The following is a 27,118-nucleotide window of genomic DNA, read 5'->3' as shown; positions in this document are numbered from 1 at the left end:
ACAGAGTTTGTCTTAACGTGCTTGCTTGCCTTGGCTGCAGGTTATTTTAACGGCATAACATGCATTTCGAACTTCCACCGGACCTTGGAGGGTGTGTGGGCTTGAGATGGAGAAAAGCAATTCTCTCATGCTACCTTGACAAGAGTGACTCTGTTTCCTTCTTTTCTAGACTTCGCCTTTACTTCACTCATGAGAAAATCATAAATCATAGCAAGTTAGTTTACGGAGACACCAGAAGCATGGTGCAATTACAGTCCCATGAATTACTCGTATGGAAAATGTTATGTTCAAATGTCTTTGTGGGAAAGTCCATGAATGGTATGTAATTTTGAACTGCGCATCAAAGGATGTCAGCCTTTCCAAAGTGCTTACAGACCCAGGGATTCCATGTAATAGAAGACTATTCCCTGCAAGGCAGATTCTTGACCAAGTGTTAAACATGAGAAGAAAAGACTCGGGATTGATTATCCCACAGGTTTTCAATTATTATCTGAAGGAGAAATCCCTTGGTTTCCATGAAAATGCTGATATTGTTTTCATATTCTATGAACAGGCATACGTTTCTTGAAAGATCCCAGATGATCTTAGTGTTGCTGGTTTATATGAGATATGTGCAGGGAAAGCCAATGAGCAAATGTGAGAACTCCAGGATAGAGAAACACTTAGGAAAGACAGAACAAGTAGGGAATGGTTTGTCTCTAGACATTCCACTCAATTGCCAACTAAATATGGGAAGAGAAGAGGAGGAGGGAGTTTGAAGGAGGTATGCAGAACCTGAAGGCAGCTGCCACTTTCTAAGGTACAAGTTTCTAAGAATCTGGAGAATTGTTTGCCCTGTAATATAATGTGGGTGCTCCAACATGTTTTCTGAACAGATAGGCATTTAATCTAGCTTTATGGAAGAAATGAGAAAATCAACTGTGGTCTTAGAATAAGCTTCCCCCTAATTGGCTTGATGGAGGCAGAGGGGCAGATTTGAGACTTAATATAAGGATAATAATCAGGATCAGGAGTTGGGTTGGTCAGACCTAGGGAGTATGATCGTCAACGGGCCCTTCAAAACCTATTTTCTTCTAAATGTGGCAGGAAATATAAATTTGTAAGGAAAAGTTTTGGGGCCATCCATGGGTTATCGTTAAAAGAAAATACACAGTGTTCCCTCTACACTGGCATTTTAAATTAAACTCATGCCCACAGATCCTCTCCAGAGCTGTTTAGAAGGATTCAGTCCAGGCTGTGCTTTATTTTGCTTTTTTTATTGTTTGTCAAGACTACAGAGGCAGACTCTGTAAAAACTGTCAACATCAAAATACCTTTATTCTTTTTCCTTTAAAAACATAACACAATGAAGATATGGCAGAGTCTGGGCTTATTAAGAATCTCTTAGATTCGCTGAAAGAGTAAGGGCGCTGAGGAGCAAAACCCAGCCCAGAGGATTCATCTGGATGCTGGTGAATCATAGTGGGAGATCTGGATATTGCACAGGCCTAAAGAAAAGACCTCATCAAAACCCTAGCCACAGTCTCAGTAAATTTCCAAATGCAATCCAGAGTTCTCAGACAGGAAGGAGCACGAGAAAGAGAAGCATCAATGTAGTGGGTATTTACTGATTGTTCAACACACATCAGGTGATTACATAGCAAATTATACAAGTTATAGATGGTTATAAATTTAACCACTTCCTTTCAGTGCCCTAAAACTGTAGAAACCTACAGTTTCAGACTAAGAAAAGCAACATTATTCATTAGCATCAAGATTCCCTTTGAGCCTTCCTGTGTTGTCCACGGTAACTCAGCTGCCATCCTCACAAATGCAACCTAGACTCCTCTGCTCTGCTTGTTCCAGACTTCTCAGATTGGTTAAAAACATGGATGCAGGTCCCACCCACACAGGCACAATTAAAAGATAAAAGGAAGAGAATCCAAAGAGAGCTCCATCATGAAGAAATGTCTACAGCCTGTTTATTTCTGGGTTCCAGCGACATTCAGTACGCCCGAGACACCAAATGAGAGTGCATGGGGACAACCATAGGCACTAATTTCAGCACGGAAAATTGACAGTAAGATGATCTGTTTAGAAGGAAATATGAAAAGAAGCAGGGACATTTTCCGGGTTTTCTCTTCCACCTTTATTAACTTTGGCTTCAAAACCCCTAAAACATAACTATTCAGTGGTAACTTAATGATGCAGAACATTTCACAGCTCTGTCTCCCCAAGGACTGTCGGGGAAAGTGCTCCTGATTTGAAGGATGATTTCTGAAGGTCATTTTTTTTTTCACAATAATTATGCCTTGCCTTGGTTCTTTGCAGGAAGCAGAATGTGCCTACATCCTCTTTGTCATTGCCATACTTTGGATCACAGAAGCCTTGCCCCTGTCAATCACAGCTCTACTGCCTGGGTTAATGTTCCCCATGTTTGGCATCATGTCTTCTAAACATGTAAGTTCTTCAAATGCGGTTAAACTTTTGGTTACTTGTGTTATGTATGCAGTGACATCATTTGAGAAAAGTCGTCTTTAAAGGTGGCCGTAATCCTGACATAAGGCTTCTTTGTGAGGGGTCCAAATGCTCAAGTGTTCCTTCTCTGACATGTCTGTCTGTCTTCAGTGAACAAGTAAGTCATAGCTTCTTGGGTCATGTGTGCCTATACAAGTGTGACCATATCCTCTTGCTGACTTTGATAGCTAGAGCTTTTATCCCAAATAAAGGGGCCATTCATTCACATCCTGAATAATCTTATACAATTCCAAAATTCCACAGAATTCCAACTGAAAATGTTTTCTTAAAAAATTTTAAAATGGAAAAAAGAAAACCTACAAACACAATTTATGCTTCTAATGAATAAAAGGTTTCCTGGTATTTTTTTTTTTCCCAGAAACCTTGTACTTCAAAAGATAAAGCCAAATTAGCTGTCATGTGCATTTTTATTTTGTTCTTGCTGGGAGGAGTTTATTCATGCTGAGAACTGTGTTTTACCTTTATGTAGTCTAAGGGTACCCATCTAAAGAAAATAAATTCAGTTTCCCATTAAGCACACGAAACACCCTGAATCCAGAACACTTATCACCATCCAGTATCCAGGCAGGGAATAAACAACTGCCCAAAGTGCTTCCAACTTTAGAGCAGCGATACTCTCAGGAAAGCGCTCGAGTTCACATGACCACTCAGTGCAATCTGCCTTTCTTTCCGCCTTCTGCTTGGGTCTAGTGCCATTGTCTGGATGTGAACACATCTTTAATATGGATGGAGATTTTTCTCTCTAACTTGTCTTGGTTAAGTTCTTCCTACTAGAGGAGCTGTTCCTACCTCACCTGCACTTAGTTCACACCCAAGTCAGAGCTGCAATCCTTCCTGTACTTATTATCCTGTCTGCTCCTCTTTTCTTTATTTCACATTATTTTTATTGGATATTTTAAGTATTTATATTTCAAATGTTATCCCCTTTCTTGGTTCCTTCTTCTCCCACCTCCCTCCCTCTGCTTTTATGACTGTTCTTTCATCTTGTGATTTCCTTTCCATAAAGAACAATTACCATTTAATCAGTAAATATCTGACCAAAGCTAGTAGGACAGGATTACAGATTTAGTCAGAAAGGAAGGAGTTGAGTACATTCGTATCATCTGTAAGTTGAACATAAAGCCACGTAAATCAAGGTTGTACAATCAAGTAAAAAAAATGTTCAAATGATGATACAGCACCAATGAGTTTTCATATCAATAGTTTTGAGAGTGTTGCGTTATTGATATACCTCATGTCAGCAGTTTTGAATATTAAATCTATCAATGAATAGGTGAGCCTCTTTGTCGAAGTGGAGAGCCCTAAGCATGTCTTCCTTTGGCCAAAATATTTATAATTTTATTTATATACTTCAAACCCAGTGATGACTATCTAAACTGTGCTGTGCACATTGCTAGAATTGAAAAATACCACCATGCATGGAATTTTTACACTGTTAAGTATAAACTGTTAAGCAGTATGACCAATTTGATCTTCTATAACAGATACTAGTATTACTGTAGTTGAAATACATTTATAAATAAAATATATAAAAATCTATGCATTTATTGGTGCTATGTAACACATTTACTCAGTCATTAAATAAATATTTATGTAGTAAGGCCTGACAGACACTTGGAAGACATTAACAAATAAAACTTGGAAAATATTTTTTATGAATAAAAATAATCAAATTTTCTATGTATTTTGGAATAATGGAGAGAGTAAATAATATATCTGATAAATAGATGGGTTAAATAGTTTGTGCAAAATGTAATTGTTGGGCCCTGAAAAGATAACATAGTGTTTAATCTACTTGCTATGCAAATACAAGGATATGAATGTAGATCCTTGGCACCCACACAAAAGCCAGGCACTGTAAACCTGTAATGTCAGCTCTAAGGATGTAGAAGACAGAGTGTGCATGGTGGAAAGTCAATCTGTACAACTGCTGAGGCACACATTTAGTGATAGAACCTATCTCAGAAAATAAGGTGGAGAGTAATAGAGAAAAATATGGAAGTCGACTACTTGCCTCCACAAATACACACCCAGGCATAGGCATTTGCACACACATGGGCACACACATACATATATCATGTACTCCCCCACTTAAAATAAATATATTTGATGATATAGAAAATATAGAAAAGTACAAGAAGTTAATGAAGATCAGTAGGAGTAACAATTTCGATAAGGTTATGTATTCTAATTATTTTCATCAGGATATAATAACCTATTTACCTGGATAAAGAGTTAGTGGGGAATGAAGATTTTTAACTAGAGAATGTCCACTTAAAGGAGAAACCTCCATTTTTCAAGGCAGGTCAGGGTTGGGAAATCTACTAAAGAAGGTGTCACAAAGGGGCCTTGCTAAGATTTGGGGTGGCCATGGACAAAGAAATTTGTATTAGCTTTTATCAATTGATGAAGTAGAAACTTAATGGAGAATTTTGAGCAGAAAAGTAGCATGCTCAATTGGACTTTGATTGTCAGGGAATAATCTGAGCTACTGTATGAAGAAAGCAAGAAACATGGAAGTGGGAAGGCTAGTGCAAGCAAGATGGAGATCAGAACAGGGCTGGGACACATATACTGACTACACTGTGAATAACATTCGAGAGAAAAGCCAACTAACTCTTTTTATTTATTAGATATGGTATACAATTCAAGGATGCCTCCTAAGTGTTTGACCTGTCAGATGGAAAATGGAGTTGCATCCATGGAACTGGAATGGTTGTAGAAGGAGTCTGCTGGCTGTGGAGAAGCACTGAAGCATAGAGTTCAGTGCTTGCTGTGTACATTTGAGATGCTTATTGGATACCTAAGTGAAAATGTTGACTATGAAGTAAAAGTGTAGATATAACCTACCAGACATTCAAGTTCATGAGACATGGGCTCATCTGGAGTGACAGGATCTGACAGTCATCAGCAGTAGATATTTTTTTATAAAGTCTATGACTTGAGATCATTTAAGAAAGTAAGTGAAGACATGGAGGTAGGGCTGGGAGCTGGAGAGGCAGCTCAGAGGCCAAGAGTACCAGCTGCTCTTCCAGGGGATCCGGCCTCAATTCCTAACCCCCTCATAGCAGCCATGGCTGTTTGTAAGTTCAGTGTCAGGGCTTCTGACCTCCTTACACTACATCCATTCAGGCAAAATGCCAATGAATGTTAGAAAAAATAAAGGAAGAAAGGAAGCAAGGGAGAGAGAGGGGAAGAGAAGAGAAGAAAAGAAAAGGAAAGGAAAGGAAAGGAAAGGAAAGGAAAGAAAAGGAAAGAAAGGGAAAGAAGAGAAAAGAAGGAAAATCAAAGTAGAGTATTGAATGTTTCGACCTTCAGAGATTGGCAACACTGGTTATGGTAGCTTAGACCTATAATTCTGAGGCCACCCTGAGTCTTTTAAATTTTAGGTCATTTTAAGATGAATAGAGAAAGCCAGTCTCTAATAATTCAAATAATAACACAACAGTAATAATAAGAGCAACAACAGGAAACAGGTTAATGAGAAGAGAAAGTATTAGGAAAGGAGACCAGATAGAAAGGTTACTGAGGTAAAAGAAAAACCAGAAAGTTGTGAAAACCTAATATCCCAATGAAGCAAATGCTTTAAGGATGAAGCAATTACCAGATTGCCAAATTTGCTATTAAATCAGTTAAAATGCAGACCCAAAATTTGATCATTGCATAACAAAACAATTTAAATAAATATTCTAAAATGAACTATGTTAATTTTAACCAACAAGGCATATTTTAAAGAGACATTTTTATTTAGCTCACAGACAATATGAAGAATGACTTTTCATGGCTTCTTATTGATTTGGGCAAAGGTTGCTCAGCTGATAAATTATATAACTAGTCAGGAACCCAGGTGTTTTGATTGAAAAATTTCATATATATTTTAGATGAAATCCCACTTGGGGGCAGGAATGTACTGTCCTGATCTTGTAAAGGAACTTTAAACCTCATGAGTTTTACTTGACATGTCTATTTTTCTCTCAAAATATCAGTGTCATTTCTAAATCACCATTTATTTCCTATTTTCCTTCCTTCCTTTGTTTCTTTATTTTACAACCTTTTGGCCTCAAGATTTTTATGTAGCCAAGAATGACCTTCTTAGCCCCCTGCCTCTACCTTCTAAGTCCATGTCTGTGACTATGAGCATGCTCCAGGCTGTGGTTTATTTGGTGCTGATACTAAAACCTAGGAATCTGTGCAGACTATGGAAGCAGTCTACCGGCTGAGCCACACTGATAGTCCCCAAGAGAATTTTCTGCTATTGTCTCCTGGACAGTTAGGCTATACACAATGTTCTTCCTCAAGTATATCTGATCCTTATGACAAATCGGTAGCATCTAAACAGCAAATGGAGAATATAGACCTCTTTTGAGGTTAATCTCTAATTTGTTTACAAAGTAGACCATACTTTGCTGGTAAAGGATTGTAATTGGTAATGTAAGAACCGAGGGCAAATCCATCTTGGTGCCTAATTTTCAAAGTGAAGCTTCATTGCAATACAAACTTGCGATTTATTTTATATTGCCTTTGGCTCTTGTGTGCATGCCACTGACAAAGTTGAGTAATTTGCAACAGAGATCATGTACCTAAAACAAAAACAAAGCAAGAGTAACAACAACAAAAAACCTAGAACATGTACACATTTACTACCTATTCTCGAAAATATGATAATCCCTCAGTAACCCAAATAGGTTACAAGAACATCTTGCTGGGCATAGTGGTGCATCATTTAATCCCAGCACTCCAGAGGCAGAGGCAGGTTTATCTCTGTGAGATAGAGGCCAGGCTGGTCTACACACTGAGTGCCAGAATAGCCAGAGCTACACAAAAATCCTTCTCAACATCTGCCCCCTCCATACTCATAAAAGAATAACTCATAGTTCATAGTTCTGAACATATTCTTGTGCTTAATCACTTACTAATGCAGTTTTCCCCTCATTTGCTGGGGATACATTTAATGATAACTGCAGATTTTCCTAAAACTGTTGCTAGGACCACACCCCATGTGGACTATAGATATTTCCCATGTGATCCTCAGTGCTCACAAACTGCTCCAGAGTTAAACTGCTCTTCTATATTTTATGCCCTGCTATCTTCTTTGGCCTGATATCCATTAGTAAAATAAGAACTACTTAACATAAGTACTTTGATACCACAGTTATCAGTCTGATAAGCAAGAAGGCTACTAATGACTAACCTGTAGGTAGTTTACACATCATGGATACACTAGAGAAAAGGTTGACTGATATTCTGGTACATACAAAGATGGTGTGAGATTTTATTATGTAACTTTAAGCAGAGTAATAGTTTTAAATGTATTAACTACTCATTTAAGCATTTAAAAGAAAATAACAAACTTTGCTGAAACTGGGAACTTACAAACAATGGAAAATTACAAGTTCAAAATACCAACAAAGGGCTGTAGAGGTTTCCGCAGCAAGGAACACTTGTTGCTATTATAGAACCAGAGTATGGTTTCAAAAACTGGCATTGAATCACTGAAAATCGTCTATAAATTCATCTCTAGGGGATCCAGCACGCTCTTTTAACCTCTATACATACTCACGCATTCACAAGCAAGTGTGCATGTACACTTACACACACACACACACACACACACACACACTCAAACACACATGCTCATGCACAAATAAAATTGGAATTTAAAATATGAATAGATTTGCTGTCTGTAAAGAGTTGACTTTCTGCTCTGCAGATGTTGACTTGGTGTTTCGCTAATGATGAAAGACAACGGAATGTCTTCTACCCTCTTTTAGAAGAGAAAGTAGGGCCAATATTCTGTTTATGTTATGGTCACATATATAGATTTAGGGAAACAACAACATCACTCCACAGCAGTCAGTGAGTTATTTCTATGAGCAAAACTCAAAAGAACAACTTCCAAAATCCCAGTATCAGATCTTCTGAACCACTTCCCACAGTTCCTAGGAAACAGTGGCCACTTACCCTTTGACACTTACGTCTCGAAGCAGTGCCCCATGTGCTCATGACACTGCATTGCCTTCTCTGATAACTTGCTTTTTTTCCCATTTACTAACTCCAAGGTTCTTGAACCCAGGAACTCAGTAATTAAATGCCTATTAAACACAAACTGCAGGGGCTATGCACACGCTAAGTTCATAACTACTTTTTTTTTAACTAATCTGTGCCATCTTCACAGTTATCTAGCCCGATGAAGTGAAAAAAGTCAGCACAACATACACTGGTTTTGTCATGACTAAAAGAAACTAAAGAGAAACTAGAGAACAGGAGGAAGAGCGTTTGAAGGCTATTTGAGTTGGACAGGTGTCTGTTATTTTGAATGACTACATTTTAGATGTTTGTGGGAAGTGGAAATGTCTGTTGAATTTTTGTCCTAGAACTCGGACGTCTCTGTCAGAATACAAAGAATGTTGAGGTCACCACTCACTCAGCAAGTGTGAAGTGTGTGGTTGATCCCTACTGTGTTAGAGAGTGTGCGTGTTAGTCAGTTTGCCATCAAATGTATAAAACAAGAAGAGCTCACATGAAACTTTCCAGTGTATATAGAGTTGTGAGAACACATTAAAAATATTTCAAAGGAGGCCCAAAAAAATGTCTCAAAGAGCAAGGAAGAAACTACTGAAGAAAGACAGGTGTTTACATCAATAGACACAGTAGAAAATCAATATACTAAAACAGTTTCAGCAAGTAATGGCGCAGAGCTGGGTGGCTGAAAGGGTTAGGACTGAATAAAGACATGTGGAAGGCAGGAGCTCAGAAATAATCGTTTACTTGCTCTTTTATTCAGTTTTATTTACAGAGTTCATTGTTTGTGCCAAGACTTCTGATGATTTAAAAACATCAGTTGCTGAAACCACAGGATAGCTGTCAGGCCTGAGACTGGGGCATGGGGCTAAGTAAGCAGTTTCTAGATATGCAAAGAAAAGAGGCAGGTCAGAACGACAGCAGGACCCACTTAGAAATTCCAGATGTTTCATCACTGAAGAAATTCACAGGGTTGGAGGTGGGGAAAGCTGTCAGACATCCCCTTTGTCTCAGATGAGAGCATCTGCAGCTCCTCAGGTGGCTGTCATTTCTTTGTGTTGTGAAGCACTTGATTGTTTTCATTCTTAAAAAGATGTAATGGGGGTGGGGGAATGAGTGTGGCGTGAGATTCGACCAGGTTGTGCCATTTAGAAACTGCTGTGATCGCTCTGGCTTGCCAGTCCAGGTGGCAAGAATAAGAACATGTGTTCCCACAATTGACGACACAAGCTCTTAACAAATGAACCGGCACCTCTCCAGCCTCTAATGCAGAACGTTTGCCGGGCGTTTCTAGCAATAATGGACCTTTGGGCTGTAATCTCTTCCAAGATGTTAGAAACAAATCCAAGTCTGGGTCTCATGCTTCTCACTCAAGATCTACATCCAGACCTGGGTCTCATTCATTTCAGTCTCAATCCCAAAGTCCATCTGTCTCTTGTTCAAGGAAGCGCAGGCCGAGTTCTAGGTCTCATTCCGGATCACATACTGCAGCTCATAAAATCATAACAGAGAAGGGAATCACCTCCGAGTATATCAGAATCAAGATTTCTGATGTAACAGCAGAGGCTATTATTTCTGTGGGAGAAACCGAGACTTTTATTCATGGAGCCAGTATAACTGAGGTGGATAAGGAAACTGCTCTTCCTTTTTTTTTTTTTTTAAATTGAACAACTTTATTTAAAAAAAAAACAAAGATAAATGTACAGATTTTAAGCATTTTTGCATAAAAGTATATGAATACATTTTTGTCAGTAGTTGATTTTATTTAAAGGTTTGATAGTGTGCATTAAAATCTTACTAGTTACAATGAGCATAAAGTACATGTAAAACAAGATGTAACCTGGAAATTGTCAGTTTTCTTGGTGTGTAAAGATTAAGCATAATGGTTTTTCATTTTCTCTTCTTTTCTTTCTTTCTTTCTTTTTTTTTTTTTTTTGGCCTTTGTTTTTTCTTGAGCTTCATATAGTCTGCAAGTTGTTTCTGGGGTGTTCAGAGCTTTCTGGGGTTAGTATCCAATTATCAGTGACTGCATATTATGTCTGTTCTTTTGTGACTGGGTTATCTCACTCAGGATGATATTCTCTAGATGCATCCATTTTCTTAAGAATTTCATAAAGTCATTGTTTCTGATAGCTGAGTAGTACTCCATTGTGTAAACTGCTCTTCCAATTGGCAGAATTACCAGCGAACATAAAGCCCTGGGTGGGGGCTGTTCTGGATAGGAAATCTCAAAGAGAAGGTCTGTGGAGTGAAATATTAAAGAACATCCCCTGCTATCGCTGGCTAGGCACCAGCAGACAGGCCGGTTGGAAACAACAGCCTCTGGAAACAACATTGCATCTGCCTAACTTGCTCTCCACAGTCTAAAAGGAAATTCTTCCTCCTGAGCTCCCTTTCCCTATCTCCAACCCAGAAGTCCTGCCTCCTTCCCGCCCAGTGACTGGTTTCTTGAAATGTTGATTTATTAGGGGGAAATTGTACCACAAAGTTTCCCTTCACCACGGTCCAGAAGCCATTCTAGGAACTCTGATAAATTATTCCCCTGACAGGTCAAGACACTCCTCATCCTCCCGTTCATCCTCCGACCACAGCAGAGTTGAGGTGTCTAGGCACAAGTCTACAAAAGAGAAAAGGTCCTCTTCCAAGGATAGCCGCCTTCTCTGGTGATAGCCAGAGATAAGAGGCTAAGGAGTAAATACTCTCTGAAAGCACTTCTCAAGCTATAAGAGGGTCTAAGAGCCCAACGCCATGGCCAGATGCCTCTGCCTATAGCACCGGTCCCACACCAGGAGCCTCAGTTTCTGACCTGAGACCCCTGGAGAGAAGCTGTTCTTAAAATCCCCCTCCAGTCTGTGGTGGTTAGGCGAAGGTCACCACGCTCTAGCACTGTGCCAAACCCCAGTCCTCCACTTTCTAATACATCCCAGATGACCTCATCTATGTTAGGTGGTGTTAGATTTCAGTCAAACACACCAAGGTCAGTTTAACCATGGCTCTGGGTCTTTGAGTCCATCCAAAAAGAGCCCTGTGTGTAAGAGTCCACCAGCCACCGGCTCTGCATGTGATTCATCTCAGAAAGAGGAGAGTGCTGCTTTGAGAGGAGCATCATACACAAAAAGGTGTCTGGAAGAGCTGAAGATGGAGAATGGGAAGGACAAAAAGCAGAAACAAACAAATACTGATAAAGAGAAGCTGCAGGAAAGAGGGCTTCTCTGGTGCTGATGTCAAAAATGAAATCTGATCCATTTGCTTCCAAAATGGACACCGAGAAGCCCCCTTCTGAGACACCTAGTCCCCCAAAAGGTCCAAGTGCCAGGATGACTTTGAGAAAAAGATGGCTGACTTCCACAAGGAAAAGATGGATGAACAAGATGAGGACGAAACTAAATTGTAATTGATGATGAGCGCCGTTTTATGTCTAAAGTCAGCTCGTGCAAGCAAAAACCAGGAGGAAGAGAAGTCAGGCGAGAGGGAGAGCCTGATGCATGCAGGGAAGGAAAGGCCGAGGAAAGCAGAGGAGGAGCCTTTCACAGGGAGATCCTGAAACGAGGTGTGCGGTGTGTGGAGCGTCCAAAAGGAGTGAAAGTGGGCACAGGGGCTTGTGTCAGAAAAGAATTTCCAGGTGAAAATACAAGACGGTCCAGGAGAACAGTCCATTACCTCTCCTAAGGAAGACGTATGAAGCCTTGACGAGCTGGGAAACAAAGGAGACGTTTCCTCTGGGAAACCTTTCTTTTCCATTACTCTGAGGTGCAGGACAATATTTGGGTGGATTCCTTTGATGAGGACCGTGCACGATTCAGTGGCTTATTTGCCTCAGGAATGAATGCTTTGTCGGGATCTAATCCATAGCAACAATAAGCAGCGGGAGTACAGTCAGCTTAGTCTCAGTGTAGTCCCTCGGAATTGTTAGCCCAGCACATGGCGACCATTGTTTATTGTGTTAAAGAGCATCACTTTGGATCCCGTGGAAAGACATTGCATTCGTGCTTTAACAAAATACCTAAAGAGAAGAAACGAACACGAAGCAGCTAAAACTAAGAAAAGCTCGAGATTCACAGAGGGATAGACATTTCCCTCCAGTCCGTTTGACTCAGGAGGGGTTGAAAAGTCCAGTGGAGCCTTGGCTACAGGGCTGAGGGAAAATCAATGAGCCTGTTGTTCTTCACTTTGATATTGAACGTTGTGAAAGCATAAGGAAAGAGATCTCTTATTTTATTTTTTATTTGTTCACTTTACATCCTGCTCACTTCCTCTTGTCACTCCCTCCCGTAATTCTTCCCCAAACTCCCCTCACCTTCTCCTCTGGGTCAATGCCCCGATCCTGTATCTCCCCACACTGGAACTTAGTCTCTGCAGGGCTAGGTACTTCCTCTCCCACTGAGGCCAGACGAGGCAGCCCAGCCAGAACATACGCCACATACAGGCAACACGTTTTAGGACAGCCCCTGTTCCAGTAGTTAGGGACCCACATGGAGACCAAACTGCACACCTGCTACATGTGTGCGGGAGGCTTGTGTACAGCCCGTGTATTATCTTTGGTTGGTGGTTCAGTCTCTGAGAACCCCAGGGATCCAGGTTAGTTGACTCTGTTGGTCTTCCTGTGGAGTTCCTGTCCCCTTCGGGCCACAATCATTCTCTTATTCTTCCCCCAGAGTCCCCTAGCTCCATCCACTGTTTGGCTGTGGGTGTCTGCATCTGTCTGACCGCCCCCTGTTCCCCTTTCTACACAGCCATGTTCTACACGCATGTATGACATGGAGTTGCTCCCAACCTCCCCTATGAACCCTGCTCTTGTCTAATTGCTCATGGGCTGGGCTTCCCATTCTCCACCAGAAGCTCCGGTATCCCAAACTTTGTAGTCCTGGGGTCTTCAGCAAACAGAGTGGAGGGCGGTTTCTGGTTGGTTTTCTAAGAAACTTCTGAATTCTATTATCATTACAAATAAAATGAAACGAACCCCCTGTAATTGATTAAGGATGGTGGTTTTGGCTCAGTGGTTTGAAAGCTTGTGTGATTTTGATCTCTCTCTCTCTGTCTGTGTCTCTGTGTCTCTGTGTCTCTGTGTCTGTCTCTGTGTCTGTCTCTGTGTTGTCTCTCTCTCTCTCTCTCTCTCTCTCTCTCTCTCTCTCTCTCTCTCTCTCTCTCTCTCTCTCTCTCAGATGTTGGGCAGGCATTATCAGGAAGGGGTCCTGCGCTCGCCGTCCGGGCAGGTGAACCACTGCAGCTGTTCCCATGTTCTATGTGCACTGTGCCCTCCTCCTCCCCAGCCTTTGTTCATGGGTTGTTCTGCATACATCCACTTACTCACGTTCTGTAGTTGAGTTTATTTTACTTGAATGATTCATGTTTAGGGGGAAAAACACCCATAAATATTTGTTTCACATAAATAAAAACAATATATAAAGTGGCAGACATAAATTTTAAAAAAAGATATGATCAGTTTCTGTGAACGTTCATTAACCTATTGTGATTTAAAATGGCAAAAACCTTCATCAGAATCCATTTTTTCTCTCTCTTTCTTTAATGGCAAGAGAATAGTTTTGCTCTAGCCCTCCGCTGATATATTACTAGGGTTTGAAAAAATAGGATTTTCTCACAATCTCCTGTGTTCAGCATAGCTTTGCGATTTGATTTTATAAATACTTCCCTAATGTCAGTTGTAAATACTGGTGGCATGAAATGTTTTCTCTTACAAATTATGAGTAAATCTATGGAAATTAAAGACATTCTGAAAATAGGAAGAATGCTAGACCACTTTTTGAAAAATAGAAGATAAATTATCATATAAAGGTTTTGTGAAGGCTGGTGGGAGAGAAATCCAGAATTTTACATGTTGAGATTCTAACGATTCTTCCAGAGTCGGGAGATTTGAATTAAACATGTTGGAAACTCTGGAATTACCGGGTTAATAGTTGCTGAAAGTGATTGTGTTCCTCTCTGTGTGATGATCAATAAAAACGATTTAAATGGCAGGTGTTTGGTAAGGACATTTATTTACTAATAGGCAAGTTTGAAGATGAAATAATGCAAATATGAAGGAGGACTAAGGTGTTTGGTAAGGACATTTGTTTACTAATAGGCAAGTTTGAAGATGAAATAATCCAAATATGAAGGAGGACTATGGTTATCAGAAAACAGGTAGTGATAAAGTTGTGAGTTCGGGTTGGTGAAGACCTGAAAACGTGGGGACTGATGTGGAATCGCGTGACATTTCAGTCATTGGCACTCCTTTAAAATCGTGCTGTTTCTGGGCAAAACTATAGACAGTGTGTATTCAGACACATCCACATACCTTTTGACACAGTAGACAATTGCACACTTGCAGGTCAGTTAGTAGTGAACAGCCCAAGAGCATCGTTGTTCATCATCCCCAACTAAGACAAGTAATCATGGGCTTCATTGTAATTTCAGGTAGCCTCTGCTTACTTCAAAGACTTTCACCTTCTGCTGATTGGAGTCATCTGTTTAGCAACATCAATAGAAAAATGGAATTTGCACAAGAGGATTGCCCTGAGGATGGTGATGATGGTGGGGGTGAATCCGGCCTGGTGAGTATTAAGTATGTGGTACTGTGCCCAGCAAAATCTAAGTAACGCAGGAGATGCCTTGGGCACCAGGGTACCTATGAAATTCTGAAGGTGATGTAAAGTGTGCTTGAGGGGTATGAGGAAAACAGCCTCTCACTGCAGGGCAGAGTGGAAGAAATGCACGCCAGGCTCTCAACATTAACACACCATTGGAGTCACAGATGAGAGAGCCTTGAACCCCAGCACAGGAGATTGATATACTTCACAGTAGATTTCAGCCTCATCTTGTTTATTTGGCTGATTACACATTCAAACCTCATTCAAGAGCACCCTTTATCAACAGGGAGGATGTTCTGGACCAAAGACACAGGCATTACTGACAGAGCACAAATCTGTGCAGAAAAGTTTTCAAGGTGAACACATTTTTCTTTCCAAATCAAGTGTTGCAAAATGAAACCATTGATTCGGAATTTTCTTCTCTATGTGAAGTTATTCGTTTGACTGATTCCCCTTCACTGAAATGAATGTTTTTCATTCCATTAAATTAATTGGCTATTTGGGTTCTACTCCACCTCTTGTTATAAACATGAACATCAGCTAAGGAACATTTCCAGTGTCATAATAATTTGCATAATGTTTCCTTTAAAGCCTTAGGTGCTTTTCCCCCTTCTTATCATCCTTTGGAAAGTATGAAAAAATTGACTTCTGTTGCATAATTTCTTCAAGGGCATAAGAGACTCTGTGTTTACCACTGTGGAGCAGATTTCTATGCTAAAATACTAATACTATGCGTATTAGTACATTTACATTTCTGTATGTACATATAACACATAAAATACACATGACAAAAATATGTTACTTAGGGTTTTATCATAGAAAGACATTCCTTTAAAATATATTGATCATATAAATACAGTGGAATCGTGCCTTTTCTTCTTGGGTACCATAGGAATCTTTTCCTTCATCATCCCGTGATTGTTCCAGGAGAGAGGAAACTGCAGAGTACTGTGAGGCACGGCTCCTGTGCATTACATCATTATTTGACTCTTCGGTATAAGGCATTTCCACCAGAAGATTCACAGGATGCTGATATTTTTAATATTGAAAAGTTATACAGTATGTTAGTATAGTCTTAGTTTTTAGCTATAGTATAGTTATACTTTTTATTCTTAAAATTAAGAGTAAGTTCTGTTCAAATATATTTCTAAAATGTTTATGTTTCCCACATAGAAAATATTCATCATACCCAAGTTGCAAACATGGTAAAGAATTTTTATATAGAATTTTTTTAAAAAGGAGATTTTGTAATTAGCACTTCATAGAAATATCTAAATAATTTTTGGCATCTCCTATCAGATCAACCCCCCTCTCCCGAAAATATGATGAAATTTTATAGAAATGATTTAAGTTCCCAAATCTTAGATTTGTTATTTTAAGGATGAATTACTCTATTTATAAGAAAAGACAAGTAATAAATCTAATTCTTGACAACAGGAAGGAATGCTAGGTTTGGGAGAGCATAAATAATAGAATCTATAGAAAATTCTCAAACCTCATTTTAGCAAGAGATTGTGACCATTTTCTCCACCCACTATATATTGAACCAGGAGAATGAATGAGAGGAAGATTCATAAAATGATTCCTCTTCCTAGTTCTTTGTGCTGCACATACAACAGAAAAAATGCCTAAAAGACAAAACAAAAGCAAGGATTCTCATTAATTGGTGGCACTTTCATCTTCCTTGGGTCTAGAGACAAGTAGCCATTCATTAAAAAAAAAAAAAAAAAAAAAAAAAAAAACACTCAAGTATTAGGACAACACCGTGAGCAGTTTTGCTATATACCAATTTGCAGTTAGGTATAAATTTAAGTATTTGTCTGATTTTGTAAAGAATGTTCTCCTTGTACCCTTAAGGGGATGCATACCTTAATAGCTTCCTACCTGTCTGTGTAACTACACTTGGAGCTCCCCATTAGGGGAGAAACTCTACCTTCTGTGTTCTGAAATACATCATTGCCAATGTGCACACCTTTCTTAGTGTTGAATATAGAGAGCTCCATGAGCTGGACAGCACAGCTCTACACTAAAGACCCTCTCGTTTCAGGCTGACGTTGGGGTTCATGAGCAGCACTGCCTTCTTATCTATGTGGCTTAGCAACACCTCTACTGCTGCCATGGTGATGCCCATCGTGGAGGCTGTGGCGCAGCAGATCATCAGTGCTGAAGCAGAGGCCGAGGCCACTCAGATGACTTATTTCAATGAATCTGCCGCCCATGGACTGGAAGTTGATGGTATCATGTATTGATATGGCCACAGTGGGGACTAGTCATTTGGGTAGTAGGCATAAATTCAATAATGCTGGGATATATCTTTAATTAAGAATGCATAATGCATGGGAATGCATTTAGCCTCGACATCTTTGTAGTCCCCAGTATCTATCCAAATGAATTCCACCAATGTTCTACATTAAGTTAATTGTTCAATATATTCTCTGGCATATAAAAAGAATGACTTTGTACCCTTCAGCCAGTCCAATGGGATGCTCTCATGCCCTTATCAGTAGACATCCAGGTTCTTCTCCTTTCTCACGAATGGTTTTCCTGCATCAGTTATAGATATTTAATTCCTACATCCGATTGGGGTACAACACAGCATCAAACTCCACCATTGGTGTCATTGCTCTGATGAACTGCTCTGATGCAGTGGTTGGTGTTGTAGGAGAATTGTGCTCATAAAAGAAGGATGTTATATTGATAGATGGTGAACTTGTTTATTTTTTCTAATTTCAAATAACGCTTCTATCTGCTAATGTATGCACACACATATATGTTTGCACACATACACATCATGTGTGCACATATGCAGACCCAATGATAACTCTTTATTTAAATGGCCTTTCTTTCATTTAATATTTTACAGAAACTGTTATTGGACAAGAAACAAATGAGAGAAAAGAGAAAGCAAAACCAGCTCTAGGGTAAAGACTATTGATATTTAATAAAGATGTTCCAAATTACATTTCAATGGAATTACAAACTGGGTCAATTTATGTTTCAGAAGCAGTAATGACACAGGGAAAGTGTCAAGCAAGACGGAGACAGGAAAGGTACGTTTGATTCTTCCTAAATACTTGTACATGAATTATTGTCATACTCTAACTGCATACATACCTATTTGTAAACTAACATCATTATTTTTTAGGCTTTGTAAACTAACATCATTATTTTTTTCCTTCTATTAGAATTGTGGAATTCTAAATGTAGAACTTGCTTCTAATTAGCCTTTAGCCAGCTGAGTTTAAAGAATCACAGTTTTGCTCAAAGAATACTGTTTTAGTGCTCACTAAATTTTGTTGACCCATTCCATGGGTCTTTGTCAGCATCATCCCTGTTTCTTCAGGTTACAGACTTAGAACACCCCTTTTCATACGCTTAAAGGCCAGCGTGCGATTTTAGTGTTCCCACTGCCGGTAAAATTTCCATGTGGAATTCATGAGTTGCTTCTGTCAAATACAGGCAAAAGAGTTGTAGCTGTTCCAGACACTGAAGAGAGGAAGGGGACCTTAGGAAACCACATCATACAATGCATGTCCTTAGAATAAATCAATATAAAAATACTACAATGCATTGTACCAGGAGCAGAATTTCTCAAAACGGCTGAAAATAATACTACTTAGAAATAGTTCTACAGTAACCATGACATTCATAGGAGGAGAACAAGGTATAGATTTTCTCTTTGGGCTGTATAATAAGTTAGCATGCAGCTCAATGGGAAAATGAACATTATTCACAGAAATTTCAAGGAAAGAATGAGTTCTCTGGGAAGAGAAAGTAAATGCAAGATAAGGTTTAAACCATTAGCCATGTCTACCTGAAGGTTTTTATGAAAAATTCATATGTTTGTAAAAACATTATCTTTGAGGATAAAAATATTTCTTATAAAACATTAAAAAGTTGAGTGAGGCAGGTGTGTTATAGAAGTGTACATTGGAAAATAAACTTTGTATATACTCCTGAAATGTAGCAAGTCTAAACAGGAAGTACAAAAAATGTTCACATAGCCAATAACTTCCTTGGAAATCTCTTTAGCAAACTAGGTTTCTGCACCATGCCTAAAATTTAAGTTCAAATTTATTTGCAATCCAGTGTGTTCTGGGCCTTGTAGGGAGAGACGTTATAAACAGACCACCCTTTAGTATATTATTTCAGAATCTAGGGACTGCAGAACAACAATGATATACAGATACAAAAAGCTGCAAGTTTCCCCCAAAGCCAAGCTTTCCAAAAAGTAGCACAATTATAGTACAGGCATATTATGAAGAAGGAGTATTAGAGTGATCGAGCCTGGGAAGACTGTAAGAGAATCTGTAAAAGAAGGTTGCAAATTCCATGTCTGTAAGAACAGGTCTACTGTATTCTGATTTTAACCTCAGAATATCCATTGTCTGAAACATGGTGGGAATTCAATATTTATCTTCGCCAATTAAGGAATGAGCGAACATGAAGAGCGAGAGTAGAAAAAGATGCCCTAGTCAAAGACTATATTTATCAAAATCTCAACGTTTCAAAGCTCACAGCCTTTGGGATGCCTTGGCTGTGCAGGTGTTTGAGAAAGGTGCAATGCTTGAGCCAGGCTCAGGGTTCTTCGAGCCCACAGTAAGTTGGATATGTTGGAAGGTTCTCTTGTGTAAAAATCCTTAAAGCTGGTCTGTAGCCTGGTAAATTCTGCTTTGGGATGCATTCTCTGGGAACATTGTGGAAGCTAAGTTTGATGAACCTGACTTGAGTTTTCTGATTAATCAGCCCCTGGGAATGAGGAAAAAAATGATAGAAAATATCTTCACTGTTCTAAAGTAGGTGAAGGTAGACTGGATGTAGTTGGGAGATGGGGAACACAGACGGCAGAAAACTTTGCCATAAAAATTGGTAAGGTAGTTGGGCGTATACTCTAGGCAATAAAATTGACACCTTAAGTTTAGAAGAGAGAAACAAAACTTTATGTGCTGATTCTCTATAATCTTTTAGACCCTAATACTTTAAAATTCAGCTACAAGAGGTTTTATTGCTTTTGCTTTTTTGGAGGGGGTTGGTTTGTTTGTTTGTTTGTTTGTTTTTTGTAGAATAGGTTTTTAGGGGGGAAAAGCCATTGCTTTATATTTTTAGGAAATATTTTTATTTTCTCTTTGAGGTTTTCATATGTGTATATATGGTGTTTTGATCATATTGAGTCCCTCTTCTCCCTATTATTCCCAAACTCCAACCTACCCATGTTTCCTTAACCATTTCATACCCCTTGCCCTTCTAAAAATAAACCACTGAATCCAATTAGCTCTGCCTATAAGCACAAATGTAGGCCCACTTGCTGGAGCTGGGGCTTCCCTAGAGGAATCCTTCCCTTTCTAGCAGTTGTCAGCTTCCAAGAGGTCTTCAGGTCAGTGTAGGCCTTGGGAGTGCCTTCTCCATTGCCTCTTGAATTATTACTTGAATTATTATGGCTTGATCTTGTGTAGGTCTTGTATAAGCTGCTACAGCTAGAGTGAGTTCGTGAATTCAATCAGTAGGTCTGTTACATCCATAAACCCGTTTTGCAATCATTCTCTCAAACCTCTGGCTCTTCCATAATGTTCCCTGAGCCTTTAATAAAGAGAGTGTGACTAAAAAATTACACTTAGAGATGATCATATTATAGTAATGTATGCTCTGCCTTTTGACCAGTTGTAAGTCATGCTCGAACACACATGCACACACACACACACACACACACACACACACACACATACACACACACACACACACACACATACAGACATACACGCATGTGTCCACTGCAAAAGCAAGCTTATTTGATGATGGCTGAGAAGGACTCATCCATGGATCTTTAGAAGATAGTTTGATACTATGTGCATTTAGCAAAATAATAATCATTGGTTCTTCAAACTGCCCAGCCATGGCTTCTTGGCTGGTTTGGAATGTAACTCATCAATAATGTCCTGTGAAGTAGGATTTAAGTTCAATCAAAAAAAAAAGGTTGGTTATTCCCATAATATACATACAACTTTTAATCTAATGGACAAACCTTGTTAGACTTGGTCATTTCTTTAGCTCTCAGGATTCACATTTGTGTAAGACTGTTGATTGATTTTTTTTCCTTCACCAGCTTTAATAGCACCTCTGATTACTATGAAAGCTAGCCAGTAGGGAGAAAGCTTTCAGGTCAGTCAAATGGTTTCCCTGTTCCCCAAGTATGTGGTATCTTCAGAAATAGGGTCTTACCTTCAAATCCGGATGAGTATCCATTAGCAGTGACTGTAGAGTGTACTATTTTGAAGGTCTATGGTATGTCTCTAATCAACAACTCAAAGAGAGCCACGCATGACACTGGGTTCTTTGATAACCTATTATGTTTTGAAGAACATTATCTCCCCACATAGGATAACTCTAAACTTGATTTTATTAGGCTTGATTATGTATATGTGCATTTTTAATATTCTGTAAATGGATATGTACACAGAAATGCAGGGACCTGAGTAGACCAGGATATAGGTCAAAGCCCCTGGAGTTGGCATGACAGGCAAATGTAAGCATTGTTGGGTGTTGGGAAAGAAACTTAGGGTACTCTGCAGAAGTAATGCATGTTCCCCAATTCCAATTTACACACACACACACACACACACACAGAGAGAGAGAGAGAGAGAGAGAGAGAGAGAGAGAGAGAGAGAGAGAGAGAGAGAACACACACATATAAACACACACAGCTTATAAAATAATAGGTTTCCATGTGGCTCTTTCAAAACTTCTTCGTGTTAGTTTTTCTTCCCCAACCCCTTGTCTGCCTTCCCATCCCCCCAGTCCTCTTTATCCACACCCTCCCAATTATTCCACTTTCTGCCTTCATTACCTCACATGTTCCACTGTCTCTCTTCCTAAAACTTTTTTCTCACCCCCTTCTTCCATTAACCCCCATAGTTCCCTGGCTTTTACAGGCACACCAAATTAAACCTGTAAGTCTAAAATTACTTAGATTCTTAGCAATCTTGAAAAACAAATTTCAAGAATAAACAGATTATATGGTGCATATAACAACTCTGAAACTGCAGCTGTTTATCAGGCTTACATTAGACAATTTAACACTGAATGATTATAGGAAAGAATTTAGATCCAGCCTATCTAATCATAAAATAGAAAGCATATGTGAGTTCATAATGTTTTGTTTGTCTGCATTCTTCTTGAAGTAGATAGGGTGTTGTATTGATTAAAATAAACCCTGCATAGTTTGACATATAAATATTACATTCCTTTGGAAAAGAGTGTTTAAAATACTTTTCAAGGATTTTTTTTTGAAAAGGCTGATACTGTGCAGAGTGATCTGCACCTATAATGACATCACGTGGGAAGCTAAGGCAGGAGAATCACCATGAGTCTGAAGCCAGCCTGCACTACATAATAAGCTCAGAGCAAGCAAACCAGGGCCACAGAGTGAGATTTTTTGTCACAAACAAGAAATTTTAGCTTTTTTCATAATTTTTACAATTTTGTCATATTTTTACAAAAGAATTAAAGTTGTTATCTAATAAAAATTAATATGGTATTATTTATATAGTACAAAATTAAGAATTATCCTAAATCATATTAAACCTGAAATAATGGGATTAAATTAACCCATATGAGATTATTGATAACCTTCAGAAGCTTGATTTTTCAAAGACCATAAAGCACACACACACACACACACACACACACACACACACACACACACACGTATACACACATAGTAGGGAGGGAGAGAGAGAAAAAGAGAGAAGATAGAAAGCTAAAATTTACTATGCAGTAAATAAACAGTTCTCCAGTAAAAGAAAATTTATAATTGCTCCCAAATAAATGCTCTATTTGTTACAATAATATCAAATTGACCAAGAACTGTGAATTCAACACATGTCCAATATTACCATGCCAACGAGCAGTCTATTGTGTCCTTCTCATTGTGGCAGCCATGCCCATATTCCAAATCCTCACACTTCATTCTCTAAAGAGTACATCACTTCCTCATACACTACACATAACTTGCTTATTTTTAGTTTATTTCAATTTTACCTGCTTCCTTTTCTAAAATGTAAGATCCATATAGGTATAATATTATCATTATACTATGTATCTGGGATGGAGATGGAGATAGTATTTAGTTAGTATTTGTTAAACGAATGAATAATTTCAGTAATATCAATTACACTTGATTTAAAATAACTAATACTGTATATAAGTTGCATTAAAACCACTTATATAAAGGGATAAAGATAAAAGTGTGAGTCATATTAAAACTTTGAATGGAAAGATAAATAATGGTTTGGAAAACAAAGGGACTGTTCAAATCAACAGATGAATGAACATTCTTCAAAAGAAGTATAAATGGCCAATGAGTATTTTTAAAAACTCTGAGTTCGGGCACCTGAAAATTAAAACTTCTTTGATGTAATACTTCATCTCAAAATGGATACTACCAAGAAATCTCATAATAAAATGTGAGAATTTGTAGAAAGACAAACCCTTCCTCACCTCTGGTGAGGATCCAGATTAGGAAGACTGTTATGGGCATTGGTTTGAAGGTTTCTCAAAGTATTAAAGCATGAAGTACCATGTGACTCAGCTAGACAACTCCTGAGCACAAACACAAGGCTCCGAATCATTCCACAGAGACGCCAGCACAGCTGCAATCTGGTTTATTGATACTATGTTCATGACATTAAGGAACTGGGGCTTTCCTCAGATCAACAAATCATGACGTGTCACACACACACAAAATGGAATTTTATAATGGTGCGAGGAAAAAGTACACTATGAAACTTTCAGAAACATGGGTGGTTTGGAGAATTTATTGTGAAACAAGGTGACCCAAATTCACACAGACAAAAACTATGTGGTTTCTGCTGTGTGCTTGTTTAAACATGCCACCACGATACACAAGACCTTGTATGATGACTTAGAAAAACACTACAGATGTTTGAGAGACAAAGTTAACTGCAAAGTTCTTGCTAAAGAACTGCAAAGTCCTCTTGTAGATAGAGAAGCAGGTTGGCATGGCTGGAAAGGATGATTATGATAGGCTGGAGTTAAGGATGGTGGACATTCATTTGCCTCTCAGATCTCAAAAATTGATTTAATAGTGCTCATATCTAATGGGCACGTTCCCATACTGCACACTAAGCAAGAGGGATTATTTTCCCTGATAGGCTCTCCTCTAACTATGGGGCAATTAACAGCTACCCTACTGACACCAACAATGAAAATTATGGTTAAGTGGGTAGATCAGGAATACCACTTGGCTCTCTAGACACACCTGCAATATTATTAGAAAAGGGAACTAGAAAACAAATGCCAATCCCAAAGAATTCTTTCACTCATAGGTGATTGTATTTTGCATGTCTCATGTGACAGGTAGGAAGCCAAGCATCACTTATAAGACTTTCCTAAGAAATGAGTTCTAGGCATCTGAAAATGAAATTGTAGTCGCCAAAGGAAGAAGCCCCCAGCTCTTTACCTCCACCAAAAGCCTTAGCATTATTCAAAGAGACAGCTCAGAGTTCTATTCTCTCTCAATCTCTAAACCTTCAGGCATCTTTGGATGAAGAAAATTGAAAAATCAGTACATTTTTATGAAAAGAGAACTGTTTTCATTTATTTAATATAACCCATTTTTTCCTCAAAGGGAAAAAGTTTAGGAAAAAATATTCTTGAACAAAGCGCATCAATCTTTTAATTAGGTGTTGTTTAGTCTGGGGGTGAGAATTCTTATGGCTGAAAATTAAATTCTGGAAGACAACACTACTTAATACTTGCCAAAAAATTCATAGTCTGGTAAACATAGTAATAAATAAAGTTCTTAATAGTAGGAACAAATTTCATTAGTTCTGCCAAGAAAGGCAACAGCAATTTAGAACACCTGGCCCCAGACTCACTACAAAATTGTTACTTTAGCTTATACTACAGAGGCTCTGTAGAAGTCAGCACCTTCTGGTTTCCCTGTCCCTTGCCTGGGTGAAATGCAGTCACCAAGGTGATGAATGTACTAGTCAAGTACTGCTCAGTCTCACATGACACAACTCTTCTAGGTTTCCCAGTGGGTGCTAGTAAGGGTTAGGGTTTTAACACTTCAACAAATATCCGAAATACAAAGGGTTTTGGGAAGACTGACATAGGCTAAAATGATGCTTCCTCAACCAGAATGACCTTTACTTTCTATTTTTCCTGTATCAGCTTCATGAAAGATCTACTTTCTCCCTCTATCGATACTGTAGCTAGTGGGGACAAGAAAGAAGAAAGCAGAAGGCAAGTGGACTTCTTATGATCGTCCTGAGCTTAGCAGTATTCATATTTTTTCCATTTCATGTCTAACTAGTTCCACTTTACTATGGATAGATGCAAAAGGACACAATGTTATTTATTATTTATTTTACTATTATTACAGCTACATATTTTGTCATTTCTAATTTTTTTCTCTTCTATTTTTAAACCTTAGTTTTTCTTTGAAGTTGATCTTATTGGTGTTACAAAGTTAGTAAAGTCTAGAACTAGATTATACTTCAGAGAAGGGTGTTTTGGTGTTGACTCTAGTTTTGCTTGCTTGTTTGTTTAACAGAAAGCTAATTGAAAAAAGTAGTTGTGGACACTCATACTTTAATTTTTGCCTGCCTTCTGACATTTATTTTTCTGTGAGAAGACAGCTCAAAGTATCATTACCTGTAGGTGATCTTTTCTTATCAGTCAGTTCAGAGATGTGTATAAATGTGTGTGTGTGTTCGTGTGTGTGTGTGTGTGTGTGTGTGTGTGAGAGAGAGAGAGAGAGAGAGAGAGAGAGAGAGAGAGAGAGAGAGAGAGAGAGAGAGAGAGAGAGAGAGAGTGTTTGGAATGCCACTGATCCTACTCACATCTGCCTCTCCCTACAACTAAGCACGTTAAGTAACCCTGTCTTCTAAAAGTACTGATATCTCTTTTGTTTACTTCAGCAGTTCTGGCTTAAGCTATGCCTGTCTATGTCATTCTATCTTCATCGGATTTTAAATTATCTTTTATAACCACATTTTGTATACTAATATCTCAAAGCTTTCTAAAAGCTCACTAATGATTACGTGTGTCCTATAGCTATAGTTCTGATGTCCTTCTGGGTTACTTTCTTGCCAGGTTTGTTTGCTGGTCTTTTCCATACTGTTTACCCAATCTTGCGTGTGTCATACTTCCAAACACTGAAATGCTATTTTTCCTTGAAATCTCTATGGGGGGGGGGGATCTGAATTCAGGGTTGCAGCTGCCTTCAGGAATTTTCAATTATATTACCATATTTCCCTTAACACACAAGTAATGACAATTTATACTTTGAAGTGCTTAGGATAGAAATTCTCAGGATGCATTGTACTTTTCCTTTGCTTAACTTGACATTTCCTTCTCCCTACTCTGCAGAGTATATGGGCATTATAAATGTTTTTATACCCTCATCCCTCTCACAGCTGGCCCTTGGCATTTTCTTCCATTCCAAATTCTCTTTGTAACAAGATAAATGAAATCTCTTGAGCAAAGTCAGGATCATTGCTTTCTAATATTAAACTTGCTTGTACTGTATTTTATGGTTAATACAGGTTTCTTCATTCATACAATTTAGTGAGATATTTTTCAAAAGTATGTTTAATGTTTTTAATTTAAAATTGTTAAACAGGGAGTTGGATTTGTTATAATATGAAATAGATAATATGCTAGTATTTAAATATTATTTCAGTCATTTTTACCACTATAGAAAGAACATTTTTAATCTAGTGGCACATATATGTTTTTCTTAGCTCCAAAATTAAAAAGGAAGCTTCCAAATGATTAGCATTTAACTTAATACAATTTTCTAAATGAATCCTGTACCATAAAAGGCCATAATTTTTAAAGCATTGTTAAAAAATAGCTTATTTTCACACTGAAGAGCCTTTATCCTCTAAATGCTAAATTCTAAATATTGATCTGTATTTTAAAGCATTTTCTATTGCCTTAAAAGCTGATACTCTCATTTGTAATATGAA

General features: G+C 38.5%; 1 protein-coding gene across 1 annotated transcript in view; it reads left to right on the top strand.

The window, feature by feature from the left end:
- The window catches only part of SLC13A1 (solute carrier family 13 member 1), a gene marked incomplete at both ends in the record, with an annotated part of 72,980 nt that overhangs the window by 11,622 nt on the left and 34,240 nt on the right, over positions 1 to 27,118 (top strand). Inside the window, 5 exons of the mRNA XM_080936155.1 lie at positions 2,311 to 2,439; positions 14,953 to 15,089; positions 17,173 to 17,360; positions 17,989 to 18,046; positions 18,127 to 18,175. Of these exons, the coding sequence (XP_080792281.1) occupies positions 2,311 to 2,439; positions 14,953 to 15,089; positions 17,173 to 17,360; positions 17,989 to 18,046; positions 18,127 to 18,175 (561 nt within the window). The remainder of the gene's footprint in view (positions 1 to 2,310; positions 2,440 to 14,952; positions 15,090 to 17,172; positions 17,361 to 17,988; positions 18,047 to 18,126; positions 18,176 to 27,118) is intronic.

Source organism: Micromys minutus (genome assembly GCF_963924665.1).
Source record: "Micromys minutus genome assembly, chromosome: 23".
Classification (NCBI taxonomy): domain Eukaryota; kingdom Metazoa; phylum Chordata; class Mammalia; order Rodentia; family Muridae; genus Micromys; species Micromys minutus.
Note: the sequence above shows the minus strand (reverse complement) of the source record. Positions and strands in the feature narration are given on the sequence as shown.